Consider the following 12426-nt stretch of genomic DNA (forward strand, 5'->3'; position numbering starts at 1 on the left):
CATGGACAGCCTTCGATTTGCAGAATGTGCCCTCATTGGACTGGAGCATACTTGCCACAGTGGCAATTGCGAGACTGGGTTGCATATGGCCATGATGGCATAAAGCCACAGCTCGGTACCAATCTCTTTGAGCTTTATGCTTTTGGACCAAGATCTTGCCAAGAAGCCCTATATCTGCAGACACAAGCAACAGGACATAGTTCCTGAGCCTCCATTCTGCAGTTCTCGTTCAAACTCAGATTGTGGCACTGCCACAACTCCGTATAGACACAAACTGCCTCTTTCTTCTACTACTCGATTGGGAGAGAGAGGAGAGACCGAGAGAGGATGGGAATGGATGCTCACTGCCATCGGCTGGCCATTGTCGTCGCGCTTGTTCTCCTGGCCACTGCGACGCAAGAGGCTCTCGCCGTCCGAAGCCTCAGCGTCCTGGCGCCAAGCAGCAGCCCAGACGTCTTGCCATCCGCAAGGTTCGATACGCCGGAGAAGAAGCGCGCGGCGGCGGCCCCGTCGGCCGTGTTCGATCCCGACAGGATGAGCAAGCGCCGGGTCAGGAGAGGATCTGACCCGATACACAACAAATGCTGAGCGCTCCGGTGTCCAAGAAACAAGAGAGGTTTGGTTTCCTTCAGTAGTTTCTTTTTTTTTTGTCCAAGAAACAAGAGAGGTTGTTCGGTGAGATGCCCAAGAGATCGAAAGATTCAGATATAGAGAGAAATTGTACAGAGATGCTTTGGTAGGGGAGAGATTGCCAAGGTTGTGGCAATCTGAGGCAACATGTAATGTAACTCCAATAACAGATGTGTTCTTTTGTCTGTCTGAACTCTGAAGTGAATGAATTTGATCGCTAGGACTAGGACGAGGAGCAGCATTGCATCCTCATCAAAGCGAGTTTTCGTGTATGTCAGACATTTGTCATACAATTTTGCTAAGATTGGTTGTCAGTCTCACGCATACTAGTTCAGATCAGCGAGATGTTTTGCTCACAGTTTGACGGCACCCTCTGAAGCGACTTTCGACACATCAGCTTGTTTATCTGAAATTGACATTGCCTTTGCCTGCAATCAACAGAAACAATAAACAACCTTCGGCCTCAGAGTGGACAAAACAAAAATAAAAATATGGATTGTCAAGAATGGGATTCGAACCCATGCCCTTTCGGACCAGTACCTGAAACTGGCGCCTTAGACCAACTCGGCCATCTTGACGATTATGCATCTGTTATTTCTCAAAGTATATTTATATGATGTCAATAGCCGTTTACAAAATGTCATTGACGAACACGGCTATTGGCAATGGCACGTGGAACAGCTTCATCCATGTTTGATTGTACCCTCATCCATGTGTGTTGGTTGAATGACCTAAATTTTGTTCCTCTTTCATGGTTTTGGATCCGAATTCTTTTGCCTAGTTGTTCCATTTCCATGTCATGCAAGTGCTTGACACACTGAGAGCTCACGGAGAACGGAAATATGCCTAGGACCATTTCGTCCATATAAAAGGAGTATTAACTCAAGATACTGAACAAATTCATGCAACGAAATCATGCGAATGATGTGGTATAAGCACAGCCGAGCACATTTCATTCGGCTCCATTCAAGCTGATTCCATCCTGCAACATCAGCTAACCAAACTTACCCTTACGCAGCATCTGAAGCTATTCTAAGGGCAATCATCAACTGTGCTTGATATAATGGAATTTTTAGAATCGTTTGGACCCGAGGGGAAGTATGATTGTCTCAAGCATGCATAGAGCGATATAATAGTCAGCAGACAGGCATCCAAAAATTACAGCACAACTGTAGCATCTAATTTGTTATACAAGAGAAGCTACTTGGCAGCTGGTTTGAACATAAGTCCCATTGCAGAAACTCAAACTTTCTGTTGATTTAACTTATATTCACTTATTATAGAAACCTCTTTATGTACAGAAGATGCTGAGAGCCTGTCAAGGAAGCATTGAATCTCAGCTGTGAAGTTAACACAATCCGAAGAAGGGCACAACATTTTTGCTGCATCATGGCCATTCAAGGTGGCCAAGGCAACAGGCCTGCAGAATGTGCTTCAGTTCCTAACCACAGATGCTGAGACGCATCTGGTATGCAATCAAGAGATGGACCTGTTGCTTATTATTCTATTGGTTTGGTTCCAGCTGAGGGGAGGCCGGAGATTCTGGTGGCGCTACTGCAAATTGCATTGTTCTTCCATTCCGGTGCAGAATGATTGCCACTTCCGTTGGTAATAGCATTGCTTCTTCCTGATATATTCAATGAAAACATGAAATGTTAGTAAGTACATTAACAGAATGGAGACACCCAAATAGAAATGCTTACATAAACATGATAAAAATTGTTTGTTCTTAATTGATCTGGCAATTGGAGTAAAAACTGTGGCAGTCCAACCCCCGGAATCGATGAACACTAAACTACTGAAACTTGAACCAGACAAAGATTGATCTAATTTCCTGACATAGGAAACTCATGTTTGACCAGAAAGGACAAATTCGGCTATCCCAAGTTCCCAATTCTCTAGTCCAAACAAGGATATGTGTGCAAAATAAGAAAAAATAATCTTAGGTTGCTTAACTCATTCATGTCATGCTAGGTATGAATTGGAAATTTTCTTCCTCAAAACTAAATACACAAGAAAGCAAAAAATTTGCATTAGACCAACCTGTCTTTGTCTTTGGCGCTGCATGATACTAATAGCCCACGCCATAATGTAGCAAGGCAGCAAAAATCCAGCAGCTCTTAGAAGAAATAGCTGTCCAAGATTATCAGCCAGTTAAATTTATAGTGATAGAGAAAAATTTCATAGGAGGCATACAACAGTGCATTAATCACTAACCGAGAAGATAGCAGATGCATCATCTTCATCGTCACTATTAGTAATGGTCAGTGTATGCCTCAGGAGCAGCAGAGCCATCAACTGGATAAACATTAAGGACAGATAGACACCACTTAATATTACATGGTAGAATGGGGAACGTAGGAAAATAAAGTAAAATTATTTTACCTATATTATAGTAATAATGTAAAGGCGCAAAAAGAGCTAAGATGAAACTTTCAGAAAGAAATAAGCAGCATGAGTTCTTATTATTGTTTGAGGTGAAAAGGTAAGTTCAGGTGCAGGGCCAATTGAATTGAAGAGATGTTGATCTTTCTATGGATATTATGACCTCAAAATAGTAGAGGTTAAAAGATTCCATCTTTCTATATTATAAACTACAAAACTTACAATCAGAAATATAGAACGGCAAAACGCAGCAGCGTTGTTGTTTGTTGCAGTATATTCATCATACTCGTCTTCAAGCAAACGGTGTTGAGCAGCAGCCATTGCCAAGATTCTAGGATCATGTAGATCCAAACGGTTGCCAGAGATGGTCCAATCTCCACCACTAAAAAAGGAAGGAAAAAGAGCACACATTGAGAAATAAAAAGAACTTTATGATGTATAAAAACAGAGCCTTTTGTTAATCATACAGAAATACCATTCTCATAAAACACCAGGATAGAAGGGGAAATAAAATTAGCTTTGTGAATGAAGATAATAAACCTTATCTCTATGGTAGTTTCATCATGATGCACCTGGGGTGGAGCAGTGTAACCAGGCTTGTACGACTGAACAACAGAGAATAAAACTCATAATCTGATTTACAGCAACAAAGTTTACAGTCAAATCAGCAAGGAAATACATAAATGCTTCTTCAAAGGCATGCTTCTTCAAAGGCAAACATATGCCAGAGAAGATAAAAGGTTACAACTCGAGTTACAAGAATTAAAATTCATAGAATCATTATGATCCAAAATCCTTTGAACTAAACAAAGTTTAGCTTCAGTTATCATGCAGCGCATGACCCTCTTTTGCTTATGGTAAGCCCTAGTACTTGAAAATTTCCTATATTTAAACAGTCGCTGAAAACATAATGATACAATGCACTAATACTAGGCGCGACCAAATAAATTGTTAGAATAAAAAAGGCAAGACGTTTTCAGTAGAATGCATTCAAAGAAAACAGAAGGGAAAAAGGCCAGTGATTTGAGTCTTAATACAAGAATAACAAAGCAGGACATGAATTAGCTTCCATTTTGCTATATGTGGAGGTGTAGCTGAAGAAGAAATAGCTGTTTACCTGATGGCAGATTTCACAGGTTATGTCTCCTTTCTCATTGCACCAACGTTGCACACATTCCCTGTGGGCATACTGTGGAAAGAAATGTGATATAACAAGATTTAGCAAAACTAAGTACATTCGCTTGCAGTACTATGCGAAGAAATGTGATATAACAAAATTTAGCAGACACATTTTTGCGTTGGTTTGCTCATATGAAATGCTAAGGCAGATTCTCATAAGCAGTTAGACCACTTGCAAACAATGACAATGACTTAAAGTCTTCAGTTGAAGGCAACCCACACAAGATACAAATCCCTGTGACTTGTCTGTTAAGCTTGCAGAAAGTAGGTGGTAGCAAGGGGAAAAGGATGACCAACTCTTTAAGCAACAATGATGATTAAACCAAGCAGGATCTTATCCACCCGTACTATGGAACTAACTTTTTCATGGAAATATCAAGAGCCACAGCAGCAAATAAGATTATAGATCAGACACTGAAGAGCCGCATAATATGTACATGTATCTGAACAGCCACAACACTTAAAGCAATAAAGAGCAGATGAGCCACCAAACAGCATGTATTCCAACTTCCATGTTAATTGTCCCAACAAAGGTTCAATGCTGTATTTTGGTTAGCTGATGCTTGCAATCCAGATACATTTGAGTTAAGAATTTATTTATAACCATGAATAATAATAGCACGAATCAGAGGCAAATAGTATAAGCAGCATGTACTGGAACCAGAAATCCAGAATGTCTTGTTTGAAGACAAATAAGGGAGCACGCACCTTGAGGCTACCGTTGCAAGCGCAGGGGCTCTCGAGGTTCTTGGCCAGGTCCTCCTCCTGGCAAATGCGGCACTCCACCATCCCAATCAGCGCCTCGGCTTCCTCCTTGCCGCTGGGCATCAACCCCGCTGCCTCGCGGGCTCGGGACGCCACGAGCTCCCCAACATCCACCGCGACATGATCCCCCATACGCGCAAATCACCAACGAAATTTGACAGCAATATACTCAGAACTAGAGAGGATCTCGTGCCCTGCAATAAAAGTATAAAACCAGCCCTCAAGAAATGATCAAAACTAGTCGAATTCACCGCAAAAATCAAACAGATTGAAGGGGGAGAAATCTGACGCTAAAACCCTAGAAATTTCGTTCCGTGGGGGACGAGCCGAGGTCAAATCCAAGCAGATTTGGGCGATTCCTGGGTTGAATCGGAGCCCTCGCCTCGGGGAACCCCACGAAACGCAAAGTCGGAAACGATTGCCGCCGACTGGAGAGGGAAATGGGGGAGGAAAGGCAGGGCCTTTTTACCTCGGCGAATGAGCTGCGAGCATGCAAGGCAGGCACTCCTCCTCTTCCAAAATATCTCGAAAAAAGCTTTTTCTTTTCTGATTTTCCCTTCCTTCGCGTTCGTCTCGCGTGGTGGCCTCCCGGCGTTTTTATCGTTCGCCGTGTGACTGACTGACTGACTGCTCGCCGTGACGGAGCCGTCAGCTCGCCGCTGGACGTCGTTTTCTCTTGTGATTGAGCCCAAACGCACCAGCCACCGTACGAATTAAGCTAACTGACCTGTGGCTCCCACGGAACCGGGCCCACGCGGCAGTCGGAAGGTTGTATATCGTTGGTGTATCAGTTGGAAACGGGCATTTCCGATGCGCATCCGCTTGGACATTATCCAGAATCCATTAATGGATTCCAGACGGCCAGACAACTGGTATTTGCTAACTGCCCACAGCAAGTGTCCCCCGTCCGTCCGGCCATGGTGCCATGAAAGTTACTGTGTCTGTTGCTCTACAAAACGTGGTAACTGCAGCGTGGTTTCAAAATATTGTTACAGTCAGCTGTACAGGGATGATGGTAATTTTAGGGAAGGAAGCTTAATTTAGCAAAGCTTGATGTCGTGTGTGGTGATTTATGCGTGGGTACTAGTACCGTGATTCAACGATTTATCATGTCTTTTATGTAGAGACGTCGCTAGATATGTCTTTAGAGCATCAAGCACACGTTTGTCATGCACACCTCTTTTGTAATTTACTTGTAGTATTGAATAGACTAGTAAGCCTATCTTTTTTTTATGCACACTCATGGTATATGATGATAGATAATGTAAAATGTAGTCTCGGAATTGCCTCGTTTGTCTACATTCTTTATTTTATCTAAAAGTCATGTTGAGAGTATGTCTAGGATGGACAAATTAGATCGTCATCTTTTTGCGCAATGATGCATTGAAGTTTTATCGGATACCTGCGACTTTGCGTGGTTGTTCAAGTGATCATCAAAGCCAACGAAGTGCGCCTACCTTGACTGATAGCATTGAGTTCCTTCAATTGACCTTAGCGTGGACCCAGATCTGCGTGACTACTATACACTATACAGTATAGAATATTCTAAAATAAAGGATGGAGCATGTTTCATACCTTATATCTGTTGTATTCGGATACGAATAGGACTAGTCGGTATAGAAGGAAACTACCCGAATACTCGGGTAGGACTCCTAAGCTAGCTTAGTATCGGTCTTAGTATCGGTCTAGTTCATGTAACCCTATCCTGTAGAGTATATAAGGGCGGCAAGACCCCTCCAAGGGACAACACATCAACCAACAATAACCAACTCTAAGCAATACAAACCACCATATAGGACATATCGGGTATTACGCTACTCGCTGCCCGAACCTATCTAAACCTTGTGTTACTTGCACCTTAGGGTATCCCTAAGTAGGCTTGCCGGTAAAACACCGACAGCTGGTGCGCCAGATAGGGGTGTTCATCGAAGATCCACCGGTGAACTCAATGACATCGTTCAACTTTACTAGCACCGTACTCAAAGAGGACATGACTTTCGTCTTCAGCTCCTGGATCTGCATCGCCAATGGCTCTGGTGACTTCGGCAGCTACCTCGCCAACGTCTAGCCACGACATCGACGAACTCGCCCATAATCTCGGCAAAATCCAAATTTCTGATCTAATCGAAAATTGCGAGAGCGAGTCCGGATCCAACTCGGCTCCAACTCGTGACGGGTCCGAACTCAGATCTCCGTTTGGACTTCACATCACAGCCACCGTTTATCGGAAGGCGCTACGGTCTGAGTCCCTATCCGCGTTGGAAAAAGACTTGGATGATCTATTTCAACTTGGACTCCGACCTCAGCTCGCGCCGCAACATCGACATGCTGCTACTATTTCGACTACTTGTCTCGCCTAAAAAACTAGTGCAGAGCAGGCTTCACACCATCGACAACTAGTCAGAATCAACTCCGACTCGTCAGCTTCATCAACAAACCGTTGCGGCTCCATCGACGAGCGCTACGGCTTCGTCGGCGATCGCCCACAAATCAAGCTAAGTCATTTACACCTTTCCTGATTTGTTCTCCACAAGATCGACTACTTATCTGTGTATGTCTCTCGACGGGCAATGAAACCCTCGAGAGCTACACTTCGCTGCTTACTTTTTGCGCAATAAGCATTCTCTTTGTCGCAATTCCGACTTCTTATTTTTGCTCGTTGTCCTCTCTTTTTTATCGCTAATCTACTCGGGTAGTATTCCGTCTTAATCCGTGAAGTCTCGAGTCTTCGGTCTTGACCTAAGCGGCTCATACACGGTATGAGCGAAGGCTAGAACAGGGCCCAGGTGTGATTAAACATAAGAGGTGGACTACCCGGGAGATTTAGATGATCTAAAAAAGAGCTCCACACAGTAAATTTATTTTTACATCGAATAAATTTCAGCATCTTCGAATTTCATCGAATAAATTTTGCTATTTTCGCATTATGCTACGTAATGTGTATATCTCTTGTTTCAGATCAACCTTCGGCGATGACTCTCGAGGACATTCGGCACGTCTCCAATGGCTCACCGCTACTTCCCAAGCTTGGAGGCTGCACGCCAAAAACTACTCGATGTGGCTCCTACGAATCATCTGGCTCGTAAGCTCGGGGGCTGGACGCCGCAAAACTACTTGCAAGACTTGAAGAAGAACCCGATTTAAAAGGCTTTTGAGGATTTATCTTGGGAACATAATTATTTAACCATTATTTTAGGGATTTTATTCTGAAATAAGGGGGTTTTCAAATTTTTAACCCAGAGATCTTATCGAGCCATTAAATTAGGGATAAGATGTGTTTTGAGATGTAATTTATGATAATTTGAAAAATTATTTGATTAACCATTTTTCAGAATTTTATCCAAAAAATTGGTTTTTTCAAATTTCGATCCAATTTTTCCAATTTTTACCATCATTGCAAATATATAAAATACACTGCAACGTATGCCACGTTCATTTGGATCTTTTTTTCAATTTTTTTGGAATTTGGATTCAAGGATTGGGGGCTGCGAGATACGTGTCATCGATGGCTTATTTTTTAAATTTATTGGAAGATACAGAAAGAAGATTCAAGATTAATTTGACCCTCCGCCTGATTCTTCGATTCAACCTAAGGCTTGGGGGCTACTCCATATGGAGTGCAATTTTCATCGCATCCCATATAAAAGAAGACTTAAAACTACTCGGAGCATGAGCATCTCGCAGCCTCGAAATAGCTAAGGTAGTACTCGGAAGATACCTCCAAGATGAAGTTTCAGAAGAACTCGAGGATGACTTCAGAAATACTCGGAAGCCTGCAGTACTCGGCTACCAAGAGCTCAGGGGCTTGTCAGACCCGGAGTTACGGGACTGCGCACATAGCATAGAATATTTTGGAATAAGGGATGGGGCATGTCCTATACCTTATGTCTGTTGTACTCAGATACGAGTAGTACTAGTTGGTACACAAGGAAACTAACCGAATAGTAATCGGGTAGAACTCCTAAACTAGTATCGGCCTAGGATTCCATGTAACCCTGTTCCCCAAGAGTATATAAGGGCGGGCAGGGACAACACATCAACCAACAATAACCAACGCTAAGCAATACAAACCACCATACATGACGTAGGGTATTACGTAACTCGCGGTCTGAACCTGTCTAAATTTTATGTTGCTTGCACCTTCGAGTTACTGATCTCGGCGATACCCTGCCTACAAGTCTACTATCTTAAGGTATCCCTAGGTAGGCTTGCCGGTAAAACACCGACACTTAGTGTCGGTTCCGGAATTGGCCGGCAGCTAAACCTACCGAAGCGTGTATCGTGCGTCGTAATCGGATGTGGCCTAGCATGCAATGACTCAAGATTTATATAGGTTCAGGCAAATCGTGACCTACGTCCAGTTGGAGGTCAGTCGGATGTATTGCTTGAGCTCAGGTGCTCGTGAAAATTGGAGAGTTATAAGCTTTCGAATGGGAGATGTGGTGCGTTGTCTGCCAGTTAAAGATGTCCTTTGCTTAGACAGCTGACCATCCCTTTTATAGTCTAAGGGGGTCAACTTTTACAAGGGGGACTACGGGTAGAAAAAGGTTGGTGGAGAAAAAGTTCTTATCCCCGTCGGTCGGGGTCGTCAACTCTGTCAGTTGGAGTCCTCCGTCGTCCACCGTGCAAATCCTACGTCGTGGAGTGGCTGTCCCATCCCGTCCCTGTGCATCGTACTGCGTCGTACTCTGTCAATCGGGAGGGGGGGCAAGCCTGTGCCGATAGGTACGGCATGGCAGTCACACCTCGTCCCTGGCGCCACGCCTTTTCACTCCGTCGTGATGGAGGCGTGTCCGCCGTGTCATGATGATGTTGCGCCTCATTCCTTCGCGAGGACGGGAAGGTAGAATAGTGGCGGCCTGCTGCCACAGCAGGGGTATTGTACCCCCCGTAGAAGGAGTGGTTGGCCGTGTACGACAAGTTGACCCCGAGGCTCATCCTTATCCTCCGCACACGGGTACGCCGGGCCTGGCCTCCCGACCAGCCTGCCGGTCGGGGAGGTGGGTGAAAGGATCTTAGTAATGTCTAGGGGTGAATAGGCATATCTGAAAAATCTGATTTTTTGCAATAATTAAATATGTCAGAACTTCCTACAAAAGAAAAGTTCTTATACGAAATTCAAAATTGAACTTAAAACTGTAGAACCTGACTGAATCAAAAGTTGCGCAATAATATTAGAAGACTTCCGCAGGTGATTTTTGCAATCACAACAACTCGAGTACGTAGATAGGCATTAAAAAAAACTCTAGGTCAATAAGAACTAAATAAATATATTAAGCACAAGACACAAAAGATTTGTTCCAGAAATTCACTCCCACCAAGAAAGCTATGTCTTTGTTTAGGAGCTCACAAAGAGCCGAGTCTTCCGCTAACACTTTACCTCACTCAATCAACCACAAAGGAGGATTGAGTCACTTACTATAAAATCCATAAAGGATGGTCAATACAAACTTTCCAGGACGCATATACACGAGAGGACACTCAACTGGACGACATCAAACCGTCTAGAAGCAAGCTTTAAGAGTAACGAACGTGAATCGATGGATGAAAATGCTTCAAGTGCTCTTGATATGAACGTTGCTGTCTTCTCACTCAAAAGCTCAAGACTCACACCTCACTCTAGCTCTCACACAAGCTCTAACTCAAATCAACTAAAGGATCAGCTCTTGGAAGGATTGGGGACGAGTAGTGAATGCTCTTGGAGGTATTAGTTTCGGATTAGGTCAGCAACAAATGAAGGAGAGTCTGATGGGGTTTAATTATCCGAGCCCGTAAAACTAGCCGTTAGTGTGCAGAATAAGTGGTTGTCGGAACTTCCGGCCCATTAAAAATAGTCAGCCAAGGACCCGCTGTCAGAACTATTAACCAACTTCCAACCCTTGGTCGGAACTTCCGACACAAAGTGAGTCAATGAGAAAACTAAGTGCACAAGTGTGTAATTTTGTATCTCTCTTGGGTAGTTAGCATCTCAATTAAACATTTTGACATCTTCAATCTATCCATTCGCATCTCTCTTAATAGTACGGTGTTTCCTGTACTCAAATTCAAAATATAAAATAAATAAAGATCTTCTTTTGAGCTCCATCACTGTCTATCAAGTAAATTGGTATCTTTTCACGCATATAATTTATTTCATTGAATTTTAACAAGTCCATAGCTTGATAAACATATTAACTCCTTAATTATGCATGTCATCAACACCAAAACCCACTTAAGGGGGCCAAATGCACTTTCAGTGGGCACGTGCAAGGCGGAGCTCATTCGGAGTCCTCGGTCGGAGCTTTGGTACAGACCCGGCCTCAGATCGTTCGTATAGTCGGGAACATGGGCATTAGTCATCCCGACCAGCTGTCAGTTGGAGTTGTAGGCCAAGGCGGTCCATATGAAGTTATCACAGGCGGACGCTTGTTCCAGGTGCGGTCTTGGACCGGTCAACAACAAATCACCCGTTGAGGACCCCGGGACTCTGGACCTGTCACTTAGTTTAACATATTCTTCAGAACGTCACTCCTCTCTCTTAAAGATGTTGCCCTAGGGAAATTCAAACTTCGCACTAACATGCCATTGCATGATGATATCGTTTATTTTATTTAAAACATAATATAAAGGCAGACGCTCAAATAAATGCATAAACAATCACGCCTATAAATGCACGCAGGCACATCCTATCCAAATAAATGTGGATTCTTGTCCTTAAACGTGTAGTCTTAGGGCTTTGGCAGATTCGAACTTCCATTTGTATAATTGTTTGGCGATTACTTTTTTAAAAAAAATACATGTACGTTGTCTCCCTTTGAAGATCTGCAGGAGGCTGGGCCGATAGATCCTGAAGTTAATGAAGTCCGGAGAAATCAGGGGGTGTTTGTTTCTCCTAGGATTTATTTTAAACCCATCAAATTAGATGTTTAGATACAAATTAGAAGTATTAAATATAAACTAATGATAAAATAAATTCTAAAATTATAGGCTTATTCGCGAGACGAATCTATTAAGTCTAATTAGTCTGTAATTAGCCCATATGATGCTACAATAATGATATGCTAATTATAGATTAGTTACATTTAATAAATTTATCTCGTGAATAAGTCTAGACTTATTCAGTTAGTTTTATAATTAGGTTATGTTTAGTCTTTCTAATTGGTATCAAAATATTTAACTTGATATACATTAAAATAAACCTCAAGGAACCAAACACCCACTCAATTTAGACTGCTTTCTTGCGGACAAGCATGCGGCCTAGCTACTTCTAAAGAAATAATAAAAAAAGGTAGGCAGTTGCAGCAAGTCGGAGGCTCAAAACTAGGTGGAGAAGTTTCACCATAATAATACACATATAAGATAAAACTAAAGTGAGCATAGCGTTGCTTCTTGCAAAGTGCCTTTTTAGGGTCTCTTTGATGTAGTCCTGGCCGTGTGGTTGATCCAGTCCTAAATGACCGAAATAGTATGTCTGTAAACGTTGCCCGC

The 12426-nt window shown here is 42.9% G+C and overlaps 1 protein-coding gene and 1 non-coding gene across 3 annotated transcripts; both read right to left on the reverse strand.

The window, feature by feature from the left end:
* Positions 1–1127: 1127 nt before the first annotated feature.
* On the reverse strand, positions 1128–1208 carry TRNAL-CAG. Its single transcript has one exon. It is a non-coding gene; the product is annotated as a tRNA-Leu (tRNA).
* Positions 1209–1725: 517 nt separating this feature from the next.
* LOC112875177 lies at positions 1726–5570 on the reverse strand. 2 transcript variants are annotated; one of them, XM_025938928.1, is made up of 8 exons: positions 5429–5570; positions 4903–5153; positions 4133–4204; positions 3556–3620; positions 3238–3397; positions 2848–2928; positions 2674–2763; positions 1726–2257 (listed from the first exon to the last, which is right to left on the reverse strand). In XM_025938928.1, the coding sequence occupies exons 2-8, from the start codon at positions 5089–5091 to the stop codon at positions 2135–2137; spliced, it is 780 nt and encodes a 259-aa protein (XP_025794713.1). In that variant the 5' UTR covers positions 5092–5153; positions 5429–5570; the 3' UTR covers positions 1726–2134. The 2 variants fall into 2 exon arrangements, with proteins under 2 accessions (XP_025794713.1, XP_025794721.1); XM_025938936.1 differs by lacking the exon at positions 5429–5570 and adding an exon at positions 5249–5422.
* Between the last annotated feature and the right edge of the window lie 6856 nt (positions 5571–12426).

Source organism: Panicum hallii, chromosome 1, assembly GCF_002211085.1.
Source record: "Panicum hallii strain FIL2 chromosome 1, PHallii_v3.1, whole genome shotgun sequence".
In the NCBI taxonomy this organism is placed as follows: domain Eukaryota; kingdom Viridiplantae; phylum Streptophyta; class Magnoliopsida; order Poales; family Poaceae; genus Panicum; species Panicum hallii.

What these genes read in the sequence shown, in the direction of transcription:
- LOC112875177 (XM_025938928.1), bottom strand. Translation starts at nt 5,091, where the DNA reads ATGGGGGATCATGTCGCGGTGGATGTTGGGGAGCTCGTGGCGTCCCGA. An exon ending in GAAACTACCATAGAGATAAG is followed by an intron (nt 3,398 to 3,555) that starts GTTTATTATCTT and finishes TTCCTTTTTTAG; the next exon opens with TGGTGGAGATTGGACCATCT. An exon ending in GCCGTTCTATATTTCTGATT is followed by an intron (nt 2,929 to 3,237) that starts GTAAGTTTTGTA and finishes ATGTTTATCCAG; the next exon opens with TTGATGGCTCTGCTGCTCCT.